The sequence below is a fragment of the Passer montanus genome, unplaced genomic scaffold (genome assembly GCF_014805655.1).
Source record: "Passer montanus isolate IOZ18808 unplaced genomic scaffold, ASM1480565v1 scaffold54, whole genome shotgun sequence".
NCBI classification, from domain to species: Eukaryota; Metazoa; Chordata; class Aves; order Passeriformes; family Passeridae; genus Passer; species Passer montanus.
In genome coordinates, this window is record NW_024370374.1 from 4,252,743 (window position 1) to 4,265,999 (window position 13,257).

At 36.6% G+C, this 13,257-nt stretch overlaps 1 protein-coding gene across 2 annotated transcripts in view; it reads right to left on the reverse strand.

Moving 5' to 3' along the window:
- The window catches only part of ANO3 (anoctamin 3), an 88,125-nt gene that overhangs the window by 19,174 nt on the left and 55,694 nt on the right, over positions 1-13,257 (reverse strand). For both annotated transcript variants that reach the window (XM_039725122.1, XM_039725123.1), the window contains exons 13-17: positions 11,053-11,149; positions 10,148-10,208; positions 1,787-1,869; positions 717-857; positions 213-377 (exon numbers count right to left, since the gene is read on the reverse strand). In XM_039725122.1, coding sequence (XP_039581056.1) covers positions 213-377; positions 717-857; positions 1,787-1,869; positions 10,148-10,208; positions 11,053-11,149 — 547 coding nt within the window. The remainder of the gene's footprint in view (positions 1-212; positions 378-716; positions 858-1,786; positions 1,870-10,147; positions 10,209-11,052; positions 11,150-13,257) is intronic.

A 13,257-nucleotide genomic window follows, 5' to 3' on the forward strand; every position in this document is an offset into this window, starting at 1 on the left:
GCAAAGATGCGCAGTGACAAATTAAGGAGGAATTAGAGAAAAACATTAACAAACATTGCATCAGAGGAGAAAAATCCACTGCAATACTAGCTCCATACACTGCTATATGAAAAAGCATGAACATGTATATATCTAATACATGGATAACTCAGTAAGCTTTTAAAAATTACTCTTTTAAATTAATTGCTCCTTTAAAAGAACAGAAGACTTACGACATTGAGTGACATGATGATCATAAAATTGATACAGACTCCAGTGCCAGATGTTGCAAACTGCCAATACTTCTTGATGAAATACCACTTGAAAGAAGCAAACTGCTCCATGGCTACCAGTCGATACACCACAACTGCAAACACTGCAGTAAGGACCAGTGAAATCTACAGGTAGGTATTCATGAGCAGAGGTATTAGAACAAAAGGAATCACATCTGGAATTATATCCACTGAAATAATAAAACAAGCATTTTAAAGATTGATATTTGTTTTGGAGAGCAGAATTTGAGAGAACAAAAAACCAAGATGAGTTACAACATTTCTTTACTGTTCTTTTCCAGTGTAACTATATTCCATCTTGTGAAACAGAGATCCCTGACCAAGCACTAAGACAGACAATCAGTTCTGCCTATGTTACGTAATGAACACACTCATGCTGAGTTACTATTTACATCAGAGTAAGATGAACTACAATACAATAGTTCTAATACTATTAAACATCACCATGAAGAATATTCCTGAGACAGACACCATCAGTCGACTGAGCTTATCAGGGAAAGGCTGAAAAGGTTCAGGTTTTCCTGTGATGGGATTTACTCTTTCCACTTGGGAATATTTTGCTTCAAACTGGGGACGCAGCTCTTCCTGGAACGACAGGGTGGATTCCATTTGTTGTATTACTTATTTCTCTCAAGAATCAGACGTACATGTGCTACAAAGTAGAACATTATACTGATACGGATCATTTTGCATCATGCTGCAACTCAAATACCTACATTATTTGCTCTTTCGAAAATCCTTGGAAGCAATGCCAGAGAGCAGCAAAGAACAGAAACCACAGGAGTCTTCCCCACTATGTGAGGGTGTTAAAAAGAATCATGGGTCATATTGCTGACTTAGACACTAGATTGTCTGTGAAAACTGGTAACAAAACTATATATTAGGGCTAGTTATAATGGTGTTGTTTGTGTTGGAAAAGCATTTATTAAAATAGTCACCAGCTTCTATCTACCCATCCACAGAAAGCTGTAAAACAAGCTAAGTCTGTTGACCTAATCTGCAATTAAATCACCAATACAGGTAAACTACAGCTATGCTGACTAGTGATTTATGGAATAAAAAAAAATGTATTATTGCTGATGCTGATGGCAGAATGTTCAAGGATAAGCTATGACTCTCCAAGGATACAAAATCTAGTTTCTGTTTTGTTGCTTGTCTTGGTCCTATTTTTATACAGGACCAGAAATTTCCGGAACAAGAAACCATGGAACTGAAAGGCATCTGTGCTGACATCAGAAACAGTGCTGTCCTCTGTACAGGAAGTATTTGCACTCAGTTTTTCCAAGGATACTTTAAATACATGTAGAATTATATTTGGATTTACAATGTTAGTTGCAAAAGGCAAAGTATCCTTGTACAATCTCAAGCATACCTTTGTATTCTACAACTAGTGCTATGAATACAAATATGATCTCAATGACAAACTGAGATGACTGACATACAATATGGACTGATACTGAGACTTCAACCAAGCTGATAACATGATTTACACGTAAATTTCTGTTTCTCCTTACCTCTTCATCTTCCCAGTCTATGAGGTCCCAATCATAAGTCAATACAGCTCTCCGTCTTTTCCAAAACTCTAGAAAAACTGTTGCTGTGGAAAACAACTGTACCTTAATTACAGGGGAAAAAAAAGGGCCATGCAGATCTTAAGAAAATTAGCAAAGTAACATATCATTAGCCACTTTCTGACAGTTTTCCTCACAGAAGCTGAAAACTCTAAGTAGCTTCAGGATAATCCCTGTTAAATTTTAAAAACTACTTAACAATGTTTATCTAAGAAACATATTTTTGTTGTCTGCAGTAGCAGCACAGACAATCTTCTCTTGAAGAAACAAGGAAACACATACACAATGATATCTCTTAATAAAGAGCCAAGAGCTATCTCCTTTTATTCAGTTCAAGCAAGAACCTCATTTCTTTCCCAGCTATACCAGTTTTACACTGCAGCAGTTTTACTACCGGAATAATTTTTTTGACAATTATTTCTAATCTAGTTGTCAGACCATAATCAGACTTTCCATGTACTTAGGGGTTTGGATAAGATAATTACACCTAATAAATAACTCCAAATTTCCAAAACTCTGTAGTCTGCCACTGAGGATAAGACACCTTGTTTAGGGTGTGACTCCTGACAAAACATAGAATTGTCCCATTGTTCCTTGGAAAACAATGAATTCAAGTAGGAAGTAAGAAAATTTACTTCCCTCTAGAAAGCCAACTGCTCAGAAGAAGGATTTATAGCTCAAAATCAACAGAATGGTCACATATTCCTACTTTTACCTACACTTCTGGACTATTTTGGGTTTCTATATATATATTTGATACATAATTAGTTATCATAATTAGTTATATATATTATACCTATATATACATAATTATACATGACTTATTTATATAATATATGCTGTTCACATTGCTCTTAACAGTGTTACATACTAAGAAGCTAAGCTGGGGATAATACACAACTCAATAAAAAGACCCAAACAAGCAAATTAATAATACCAGCCCTTATTCTCTCTGCCCCCTGCCCAAAACAACAACTAAAAAACACCTAAAAAAAGAAAGACAACAAAACACAACATCTCTAAAAAAATCACTCATAGGAAAAAGCATAATCAAGTAGGAGAGGCTTGAAGACAAAATAATTAAGTTACTTTTTTCAGGTAAAAAAAAATCTCCTTCATTCAGGTGGTGAAGTACCCACACACAGGAACATCCAAATAATTAATGATGCTGAAGAATAACTTATTATAGAATTTACTGTGCTGTCATATGAGAGCTCATGTGTGGGAGTTAAAAACTGCGTGATCCCAATCTGTTTCATATATAGAAAAAAATACCCCTCACCAAATCCTCACTGAACAACATATGCTGAACAGCAGACCTACTACAATCATGTGGCTTCAATGTGAGGTTCTCATTCTTCTCAATCTAACATTTGAAAAATTAATGCCTAATACACAGTTTACAGTTTTGTATTGCAAAAGAAGTTTGCACACAAATTCAGCCTCATTCATAATCTCTGGACTGATTTAGTTTTCAATTTGCTCCTGGCAGCATTCATATGACACTCACTGCTCAATGCCACAAAACATTATCCATCAACGTTCCAGGTTAATTGTAAAAATTCTAATTATTCACAAGGGAGCATAAATCTTTAGCATGTTCTTAGAATTGCTGTCTGCCCAGAAAACATTGCCTTGAGAATACCACCCATATATGTTTCATTACCTCACTCCATAGCAACGTGGTGTTGAATTACTCCCTTCTGAGTATGAGGTCTGTTTATAGAACCATGGAATTTTCTTACAAAATGAAGCTTTTGTTCCAGAATCATGAAATGGGTAAGGGGTAAGTTTGGAAGGGACTGGATCATCTGGTCTAACCTCCCTGCTCAAGGAGGGTCATCCAAGAGTTGCGTTCCTTCTCCAGCAGATGTCAAGGTAGTTAAAGTCCCTCACAAGAACCAGTGCTGTGACTCTAAGGCTGCTTCAAGCTGTCTACAGAAGACCTCATCCACTTTTCTCTCCTGATCAGCTGGCCTGTAGCAAACACCCACAACAGTGTCACCCTTATGAGTAATCCCCTTTATTGTGACCCATCTGTTCTCGACTTACTCCTACCCCAAGTCAGAGCTGAACACATTCCAGTTGCCTCACACAGGACAACTCTGTCACCATGTCCTTCCTGGTCAGTCTATCCTAAGCAGTATGTAGCCCTCCATGACAACATTCCAGCCATGTGAGCTATCCTATCATCATCAGTTATCCTATCCTAACATCTCCATCAGCACACTGAGAACAATATTGCAATTGGTATTGATCGAGATGAGATCAATTTTGTTGATCATCAATATTATTTTAGGTGATTCTTATGTCATTAACACTTAGGGACATAACATCTCCAGCATCAACATGTGGTAAATCAGTGAGATTTCTCTTGTATAACACTAACTTGTTTTACCAACTTACTTGGGTCTTCATGGAGTAACTTGGTTTGGTTAAATAAAACCATAAACAAAAGTGAATTTCTTGCAGGTTCTGTATAAAATAAACTATGAACTCAACACCATGCAACCCTCCTGTTGAATGACTCATTTTTCTGCTCATAAGACTGCAATGGAACAGAAGCAATACTGAGGATGGAAAAGTAAAAGAAGCAAGTAAAGGAAAGAGTTCAATTGCAAAAAAAAAAAAAAAATCAGCCTCCAGTGCAACTAACTTCACAGAGATTTGTTCTGCATATGACTATCTCAGTAAGTCCTTCTACCACAAGTCATGCTGCACCAACAGCTTCCAATGTCAAAGAGAATGTAATGAAAACAACAGAAATTATCAGTGGGGCAAAATGCAAATCCCTGAGGTCCTCTGATGGCACCACTTTCTCTTCAAACGTAGCAATGGAAAAAAAAATGGAATAAATAACTAAGCCATGAATACCCACAGAATGTCTTTAGCAACATTTAGAACAACAGGTGACTTTTCTGAAGCGATCAAAAGCGCTGCAGCTGCATCTCTTTCCACAGTGTCACCGAGTCATTCCACAGCCATCTACACCACCCGTGGGGCTCCAGTGCTCCCAGTGACAAGACTTCAGTCAAACCCACCACGTTGTTCCCCATCAGTGTCATTCTCACATCATGCATGGGGAAGCAGGACAGTCCTACCCCAAATTTCAACCCCATTCAGCAGACAACAAAGCTAAATCATAATTCCAGCAACCCTCCTACTGCATCACCAAAAGATGCCAATGAAGGTAAGGATATAACCAAAATCCAAGTGGTTCAATAAAACTATAATGCTGAAATAAAATCTTTTTTTAAATTGAACTGGAGGCTTTATGAGACATGTGAACTTACAAGTGACCAAGTACAAACTAAAACTAAAGCTCACTCAAGCATGTACTTTTCAAATTATTTACTCTTTAATTAATTATTTAACACTTCCAAGAGTGGGAAAACCTAGTGACAGATATTGCCTATTTTCACTGGAATTGACCTTCAAAGAAGATGTGTAGAAATTAGATTTAAAATATACAGCATATCAACTTATTAAAGTTCAGAAATTTTTGTGACCAAAGATGACTTCTTAAAAACAATTCCAAAAGAATTACTCATTGTGCATTTAATTACCAAGTTAAGTATGCGTGGGAAAACAATGGAACATAAAACTGTCACTGCACTTTTCTATCCTGCTATTCTGAATCAGGTCTTCAGGAAAAGATTAGAAGGCACCATAATTTTTTGCATTAATTAGTTTTCAAGCTTTTAACACGGGACTGAAAGTACAATTTGTACTAAGAACTGAAGGATCGTCAGACTTTCATGCTTCCCATCATAGTTAATACATAGCTAATAATTACAAGGCACCTGATTTTTAGCTCACAATGACTGAAAAGGAAGGAGAGTTGGAGAGTAAGTTCACTTTCAAGAAAAACTGAGTATCTTGAAGAAAACTTTTATGAAATTTGAGGGAAAATCTTGAAGAAATGCATTTATCCTGCTAATTGAACAGGTGTATGAAGCATTACTGAATTTTTAACTTTGCACACCCAGAGACTGCAATTTTAACTGCTGCCTTAAATGCTTACAAAGAACTGCATTCAAAGAATGATTATTGAGTTTTTTTCTTTAATTAAAAATAGTTGTTGATTCAGGAATTAAACCTGAAACCTTTTTATTTTATTAAAACCTCATTTAGCTGCCTCTTTATTTTTCCTAAACCCCCATTATTCCCCCAAACCTCAAGGATGGAGATGTCTGCTTTCATTTCCAAGGGCCGAAAGTTTCTGCAGAAAGGCAGAAACTCATAGCTTGCAAAGTGTTTCAGAACTTCGCTGAAAAGTCTCACTCACTGGTTTTATCAATATATTATTCCCATTCAACTGTTTCATCTTTCTTCTTCTCCCAGACAAAAACAACAAAGAAGTAGTAATAGCTGGCATCTTTGCAGGAACCATTTTGGGATCTGTATTAATTGTCCTGGTTGGATATTTTACATGTGCTATGAAGAGGCCTGAGTCATTTCCCCACAGATGGCTCTATGATGATGCAAGGAGTGACCCAGGTAAGGAACAGGGTAAGAGTTTTGCATAAGAATGTTTCTTATTTCTACACAGGGCTGCTTAAACAGTCTTGTCTTACTGAACTATTAGGATATCATTGACTCCAGCCAAACAAGCTTTCAACTGGCATTAATTTATTATTTAAAAATTTTAGATTAACCAATAGGCCTCTTCACTCTGTATCTCCTCCTTACAACTTATTTTTTTTAACCTCTGAAATATCACAAAAATCATATCTAGTATCAGTGAACCTGTTCAAAGAATTAAGGCTAAGTTTAAAACTATAGCTGAAAAGCTCTCCCAAACCTCGATTAACTAAAAAAATGTTAGACTCTTTAGTCATCCAATGTCAGTTAGAAAATTAAGGATGAAGCGACACTGTTTTCAGAAGTAAAAATATTTTTAAGAGGTTTAAAAAGATGACTGCTATTGTCTTCTCCATGAGACAAGACATGTAAAAACTTGAAGTGCAATCACAGTCCATACATCTAGATCATGTTCCTGGACCTTATTTTTAAATGTTTAAGCAAATACTGAGAGGTCAAACACACCTTTTTTCCTATAGAAAATAAAATCAAAATAAATTTCAGCATTATGCCCTTTCCAGCTTAAAAGCAAGAGCTGAAAGCTGCCAGAACATCAGATTAGGAAGCAGCTTTGAAAGTTGACCACCCATGTGAGTGCTGAATGGGTGTTGCTAGGACATGAGTTATCTTCTGAAATAATGAATCAGGGCCCTCATCTTTTGCTCTCCCTTACATCAGAAAGCAGTTAACTGGACTTACATGTGATACATGTGAGGGACTGCTGAATTGAACCATGAGGGACCCAGTAGATACTGATTCAAATCTTTCAAGCCATATATATAAAAATATTATGTTATTCTTTCAGTTCTTCACTAAGACAACTCCCTTGAACCATATGATAAGAGTCAGAGGTGCCTCACAACAGACAAGACAGAGGAAGACAATGCAGGGTGCCCATCTGATGGTATTCCAATGGCTGACATCACACCATCCCACCCTTCACTGCAATGTTTGTTTCAGATTATATTCTTGCCTGTTATCTACAGCACTTTCATTTTTCCCAAAACAACCTGGCCATTGTTACCTTACAGCCATTACTGTGTGAACAAGGTCTTGAAAAGTAAGGAAAAATCACAAGATACACCAATATACAACAGGCAGGGTTCAGCAGCAGAGCATCACTCCTCTACTTTGTAATTAAATGATCAACCTCTGCTTTTCCTGGAAGGATATTATACGTGCTTTCTTAGAAATAATACAGAAAAATAGCACCCAGGTAAGATTCTGCTTTGTGTAACTTTGGTCAACAATGTAACAGAGAAAAATTTGACTAGGAAAAAAACAACCTCAACTTCACCACTTTGAAGTCAAACTGTTCCATCCTAATATAATTTGTCTCATAAACTACTCAGGTCATTATTTTCCCAAATTTACATCTGTACCTTCTTCAGTGAATATGCCAAGATTGATTAAATTTACTTGGATTATTTAATTTGGATTATTTGAAGTTTGCTGGGGAGAATGGAATTACTGAGTAAAATGAGCTATGTCCAACCTTTGACTAGACGACACTGATTCAGTATCACTATCAATGGGAAAATTATGAAAAGCTTCTATTCCTCTGTCAAACAGATCTGTTCTTTAAATTGCAGTCTAGATCTGTAGAAATTATTTAAAACGTGTCAGTACAGATTAGATAGAAGAAATACTTAACAAGAGAGGAAAGGAATTATCTCTGATACATATATAGGTATCCTAAAAAGCATGGTCCAGTTCTGTCCAGCTAAAGAGTAAAATTATGATAGCATAATGCAAAAAATTGCATAGCTTATCTCCTTGCAGAGACCAAACGTGTCTAAATAGAAAAAGAATATGTACAAGAAACAATTGTAAAGGCACAGAATAAACAAAATGAAGTTCAGAGAAAACTACCCATGTGGGATATGTCCTGGTTATTATGCTCTGCTAAAACACTTTAATTAGTGTGGAGACTGTGGATCACAGTGATGGAATGGCATTATCTCACTAACTGACTGCAAATGTTGCCAAGAGGTTTTATTCAATATGTGAGTAAATTACATGCACATGCACCCCAGAGAGAAACTATATTAGTCATCCTGGATATGGGCAAAACAGGTATTTATTTAAAATATTAAAGATTTCAGTTCATATATGCAATTTTGACTATTTTTTTTTTTTAGTTCAGTCATAAAAACAGCATGTGTCCCCATCAATACCAGAACCCAATTTCTAACATAGTATCCAGCACTGTTTGGTAGCAGACTGAAAATCTGAGACAGATTCACCTACGTTACATAAGAATATCACTCTCATGCTTGAAATGAAGAAAAATGTAATGCTTAGCTTTCGCCTTCCTTAGCCCATATAATGCCATCTTTCCTGTGGTAAAGCAGTACCATACAAGCAACTTCCTCCTTACACTTGAATCTTGGCCTCAGATGAAAATGGAAAGAGCAAGAGCTCTCTTGAAGGAGTGCTTAGAGATGAAGAGATGCTAAGAAGCTACCTGTCTTGTCTACACTGGTAACTATATAATTAAGTGCATTGTATTTTTGAAAGCAATAAGTAATAATTGGAAGACAGCCATAGCAAGATTAGCAGTAAACAAAAAAGCATCAATGAGGAAAGTAATCAAAGTGTGCCCTTTAGTTATATCATGTTAATTTTTAACAAGCCAATCATAATCTCGCATGTATGGGATGTGCTTCTGTTGTCCGTGTAACTATTTGATGTTTTGCTGTTGTTCATACATTGCTACTTGCTTTTACCATGACAGCCTCCAAAATTTGTGACATTTGTTCTTATTTCACTTTCAGTTAGAGTCATTAATACTTATTCATACACATTACATAAATAAAGCTGTTGTGTACCACTTTGTTCAAAACTGTAAAACTCTGGCTTGAATGCAGACAGCTCCATGTATGTGAGCTAGTGTCAATTTCTCAGTGTTTACACAGACAAACATTTCCACTGGTAGAACCAATTATCCCTGGTTCTCTTCTTCTTCCCTATTTCCCAGCAGGAAAATCCTCTATTATCAGCTGCAGTGAAAGCTAATCCTTCTGAGGATTTAAAGCTGGGCCCATTAAATCTGTCTTTTATGGCACTATTACACTGACTTTCTACAAGATGCAGGACTTTTTGGTAGCTCCTGCTCAGCAGTGTCCTCTGCGGATGTGCCCCTGCTTGGCTTTGAGCTGCACAACATGATGTGTGCGATGGCAGTGGGACTATAACGAGAGATTCAGACTGAGAATTTCAATGGAAACACCTTAACTCCAGTAAGCCCTTAACCTCAGACCTTTCCTGTACTTTCCTCTAATTAGCTCCCATAAAACCATTCTCATTTATTCTGTAAGAATTCTCTACAAGATCTGATTTTGATATTGGTTCAAGATCAGTAACACAATACATACATTTACCTCTAAAGGGACTTTGACCTAAATAATATAAAATTCAGGCCTAAAGACATTTAAGACCCTAAAGAAAATAATTACATTAGCTGTAATACACATGTACATTTACACAGAAGCTGTAATATACATATACATTTATACATATACATTTACACAGAAGGTGTTACCCATTACTAGCATAGAAATTTAAGTTAATGAAAAAAAATTCATTTGCCTTGCAAAATCATAATCCCTCTTTAACTTTTATAAAGAGCTATAATCTCCTTTGTCAAGTAATCATATAAAAGGGTCAGGTGAACTAAAACTAAAAAAAAACCAAACAATCAAGTAAAAATGTACTTACCCCAAATTGCCATGAAAATTGCAAAGAAGACAGTCCCTCCATTATCAAACAAATGTGTAACCTGAATAAAAAAAATGAACACATCAGGGAAAAATAATGCTGCCATCTCATCTTTTTCCCAAAATAGTCCCAGAGTACATAACTGGCATCAGAAACCAAAACTTAAGTATTCTCATACTAGCATGTTTCTTCTACCAAGGTTTGTCAATGTCACACTGTGACTTCCATTATAATTTGAAGTCTGCTGTTCCAGTCTATCACTTCATGCATCACCAGTCATTTTGTTGCACAGACAGTACTGTTTTTTCCATGTCCAGACAGACTAAAATTTCATCCAGAATTCTTGTCATATGGTAGGTCAAACTTAATCTCAACCATTTATATTTTAAGTTTTTTATGAGCTAAAAAACCTTTTCACTTTTCTCCCTCTGCATACTTACTGTCTCTTGATTTCATTTTCTTCTTCTACCTAGGTATTTTGCAATTTCTGGTGTGATTATTTAAGTTTGGAATAGCTTCTTGTAGCAAAATATTTAATTGTATAAAATCTTTGCATTAGTTTGACAGAGCAAAGCAGAAGCGAAAATTCAGATACAAAGTAAGTGAAACAGTAATAAGATAGAGAGGAAAGTAGAAAAAACATTACAAGAATTTTAATTATGAAGTCCTCACAGAGGAATTAATAATTTGATGGAAATAATACAAATTTATTAATAAGGAAATGCTCACAGAAAGGAATTTTAGAAAACCCAGATCATTTCAGAGCACTCCCTTATTAGAAAGATGTATTACAAAGGTTGAAAACAAAATCTGCAGAGAAACAACATGTTTTTCAGGAAACTTGGTTGAAACAAGGGCAGCCATTATACAATCACAATTATTGATAGCAATAATACAATAATTACCTTGGCATATATGCAGCTTTCGTTGAGTTTTTGTAGTGTGCAATTGCGTTCACACATAGGGCACATAATGGTTTCATTTGCCTCACAGATCTCTTTGCTGTCGTATGAGATAGGAAAATAAAGGTTACAAAAACACTTCTAGCATTCACAAGGTTTTCTGAAGTTATACCATTTATATTCCCTGCTTGTCAACAGTGCGTGCGCCACAAAACTGAGCAAATAAAATAAATTAGAAGTGAATATTTGGCTGGGAAAGCCTAATCCCAAATCAGGAACCTGAACGCTATGGGCCGTAGAGTAGCATACAATACTTCTGGGCATCATGTTACACTTCTCACAGCAGCAAATTCTCTCCCAAATATCTCAAACAGAAAAACAAAAAATTGCTCACTACCCTTCAAATGCATTTACAGCCTATTTTTCTAAATTATAACATACCAAACATTCAGAGGATAGACAAAACTGGTACATCTACATTGATCTCAATCAAATGACATAATTTGTATGCAATTGAGCAAAGAAGAGAGACACTATGACAAGAGGCAAAAGTCAGTATGAGAGGGGGATATTTCCTCCTTTTGGTGGTAACCCTTCCTTCTTTTCCATTTCCAACTTGCCCATGGCAGCCAGAGATGAACTACAGAGAGAATCTTCTTGTACAGAGGGCAGAGACTCATGGCCCTGTGCTGAGATGGGCTTCTGACGTAAGCTGATACATACATACACATATATATATCTATAATCTCATGTAGCATATATTTATATAATGTTTATATACATATATATATAGAGAGAGAGAGACAACTGCTAGCAGACCCTGAGCATGGAGCAGAGGCAGGCACTTGGACAAGTCATAAACAAGACAAACTAATTCTTAGATGTGGCATCATTCTGCATCACCCTCAAATTACTGCTGCACAAATCCTACAGCTGGCATGGTAAGCAATGTTCAGTTCTATGGCAGTACATACTCCTGTATTTGCTTATTACTTCTCTTTTGAAACTGTGCTCGATATCTGGAAAAAAAAAAGAAAATGATTGTTTCCTGTCTTCAGCCACTAGAGCTGGGCTGATAGCAGCCTCCTGCACCTGAGAGGTAAAGGCACATCACTGAGGAAAGTGTCCTTCTGCAAAATTTATTTGATCATCTGTTAAATTCAGATTTTGTAGTACACAAGAAAGATAAAAAATAGAGCTTTGGGATGGAATTTATCATACTTAAATCAGCACTTCCTAACAGCCATGGACTCCTCATTATAGGTGTAATAAACCTGCTTCACATCATTGCCATAATCCCCTAACATTGTGTTTCAATTTCTAATTTCCACTGGGTTTCCTGTGGTTAGATTTTTTTAAAGTAACATATCCAATTCTGTTTCTTCCCAATTGCCGCTGAACACTTCATTTGTGTATGGTGGTAGCTGCAGTGCTTAAAATTAATTGATAGATTTTAATACTTTCACAGATGCTTATCTAGAATTTTCTTTAAAAGAATGCAAAACCACCAACGAGAGATAAATAATCTCTCAATCCCAGACTACAGCAAGAATAACAACAGGTGTGCAGTCCATCTGCCTGCTAATGGATGACTCCTGTCTGCTCGAGGTACAAAGTTTCTGTCTAATCCTTACTAACACCTTCCGGGCTAAGTAAAAAAAATATGGCAAGGAGTAGTATCTGTTATCAATGGCCTTGAGAATTGCCTGAGTACACAAGGTGATACAGAAAACATCTACATATATTTTATCAGGCCAGGCATAATCAGCTTGAGTCACACATTTCACAGCTGTTCTGACTAACACAGCCCTAGCAATGCACTGACAGGACAGTGCTGTGTCATGACTGACCAGAGGGACTGCACAGATTCACACAATCAAAGGCGGCACCTTCTTCACAGAATTAACACATCCAGATTACAGATGTGGGGCTGCCACAGAGCACGTGGTTAGGACTTCTGCCATAACCCATCCTCTGACAGTATTCTGCAATGAACACTGGCTAATGATAGCTGTAATAAATATATGAATATTCACCTTGCCTTGCAGGCACATAGGGCTTATATGGGGGTTTACCTAACTTTCAGTCTCTTGTTTCTGACAGAGCACGGAGGCCTGGGGCACGCTGGCACTCTGTGCAGCACAGCACCACACTGAGGTGCCTCAGGATGAGACCCAAGAGAACCAGCCCCACAGGGACACACTCAAA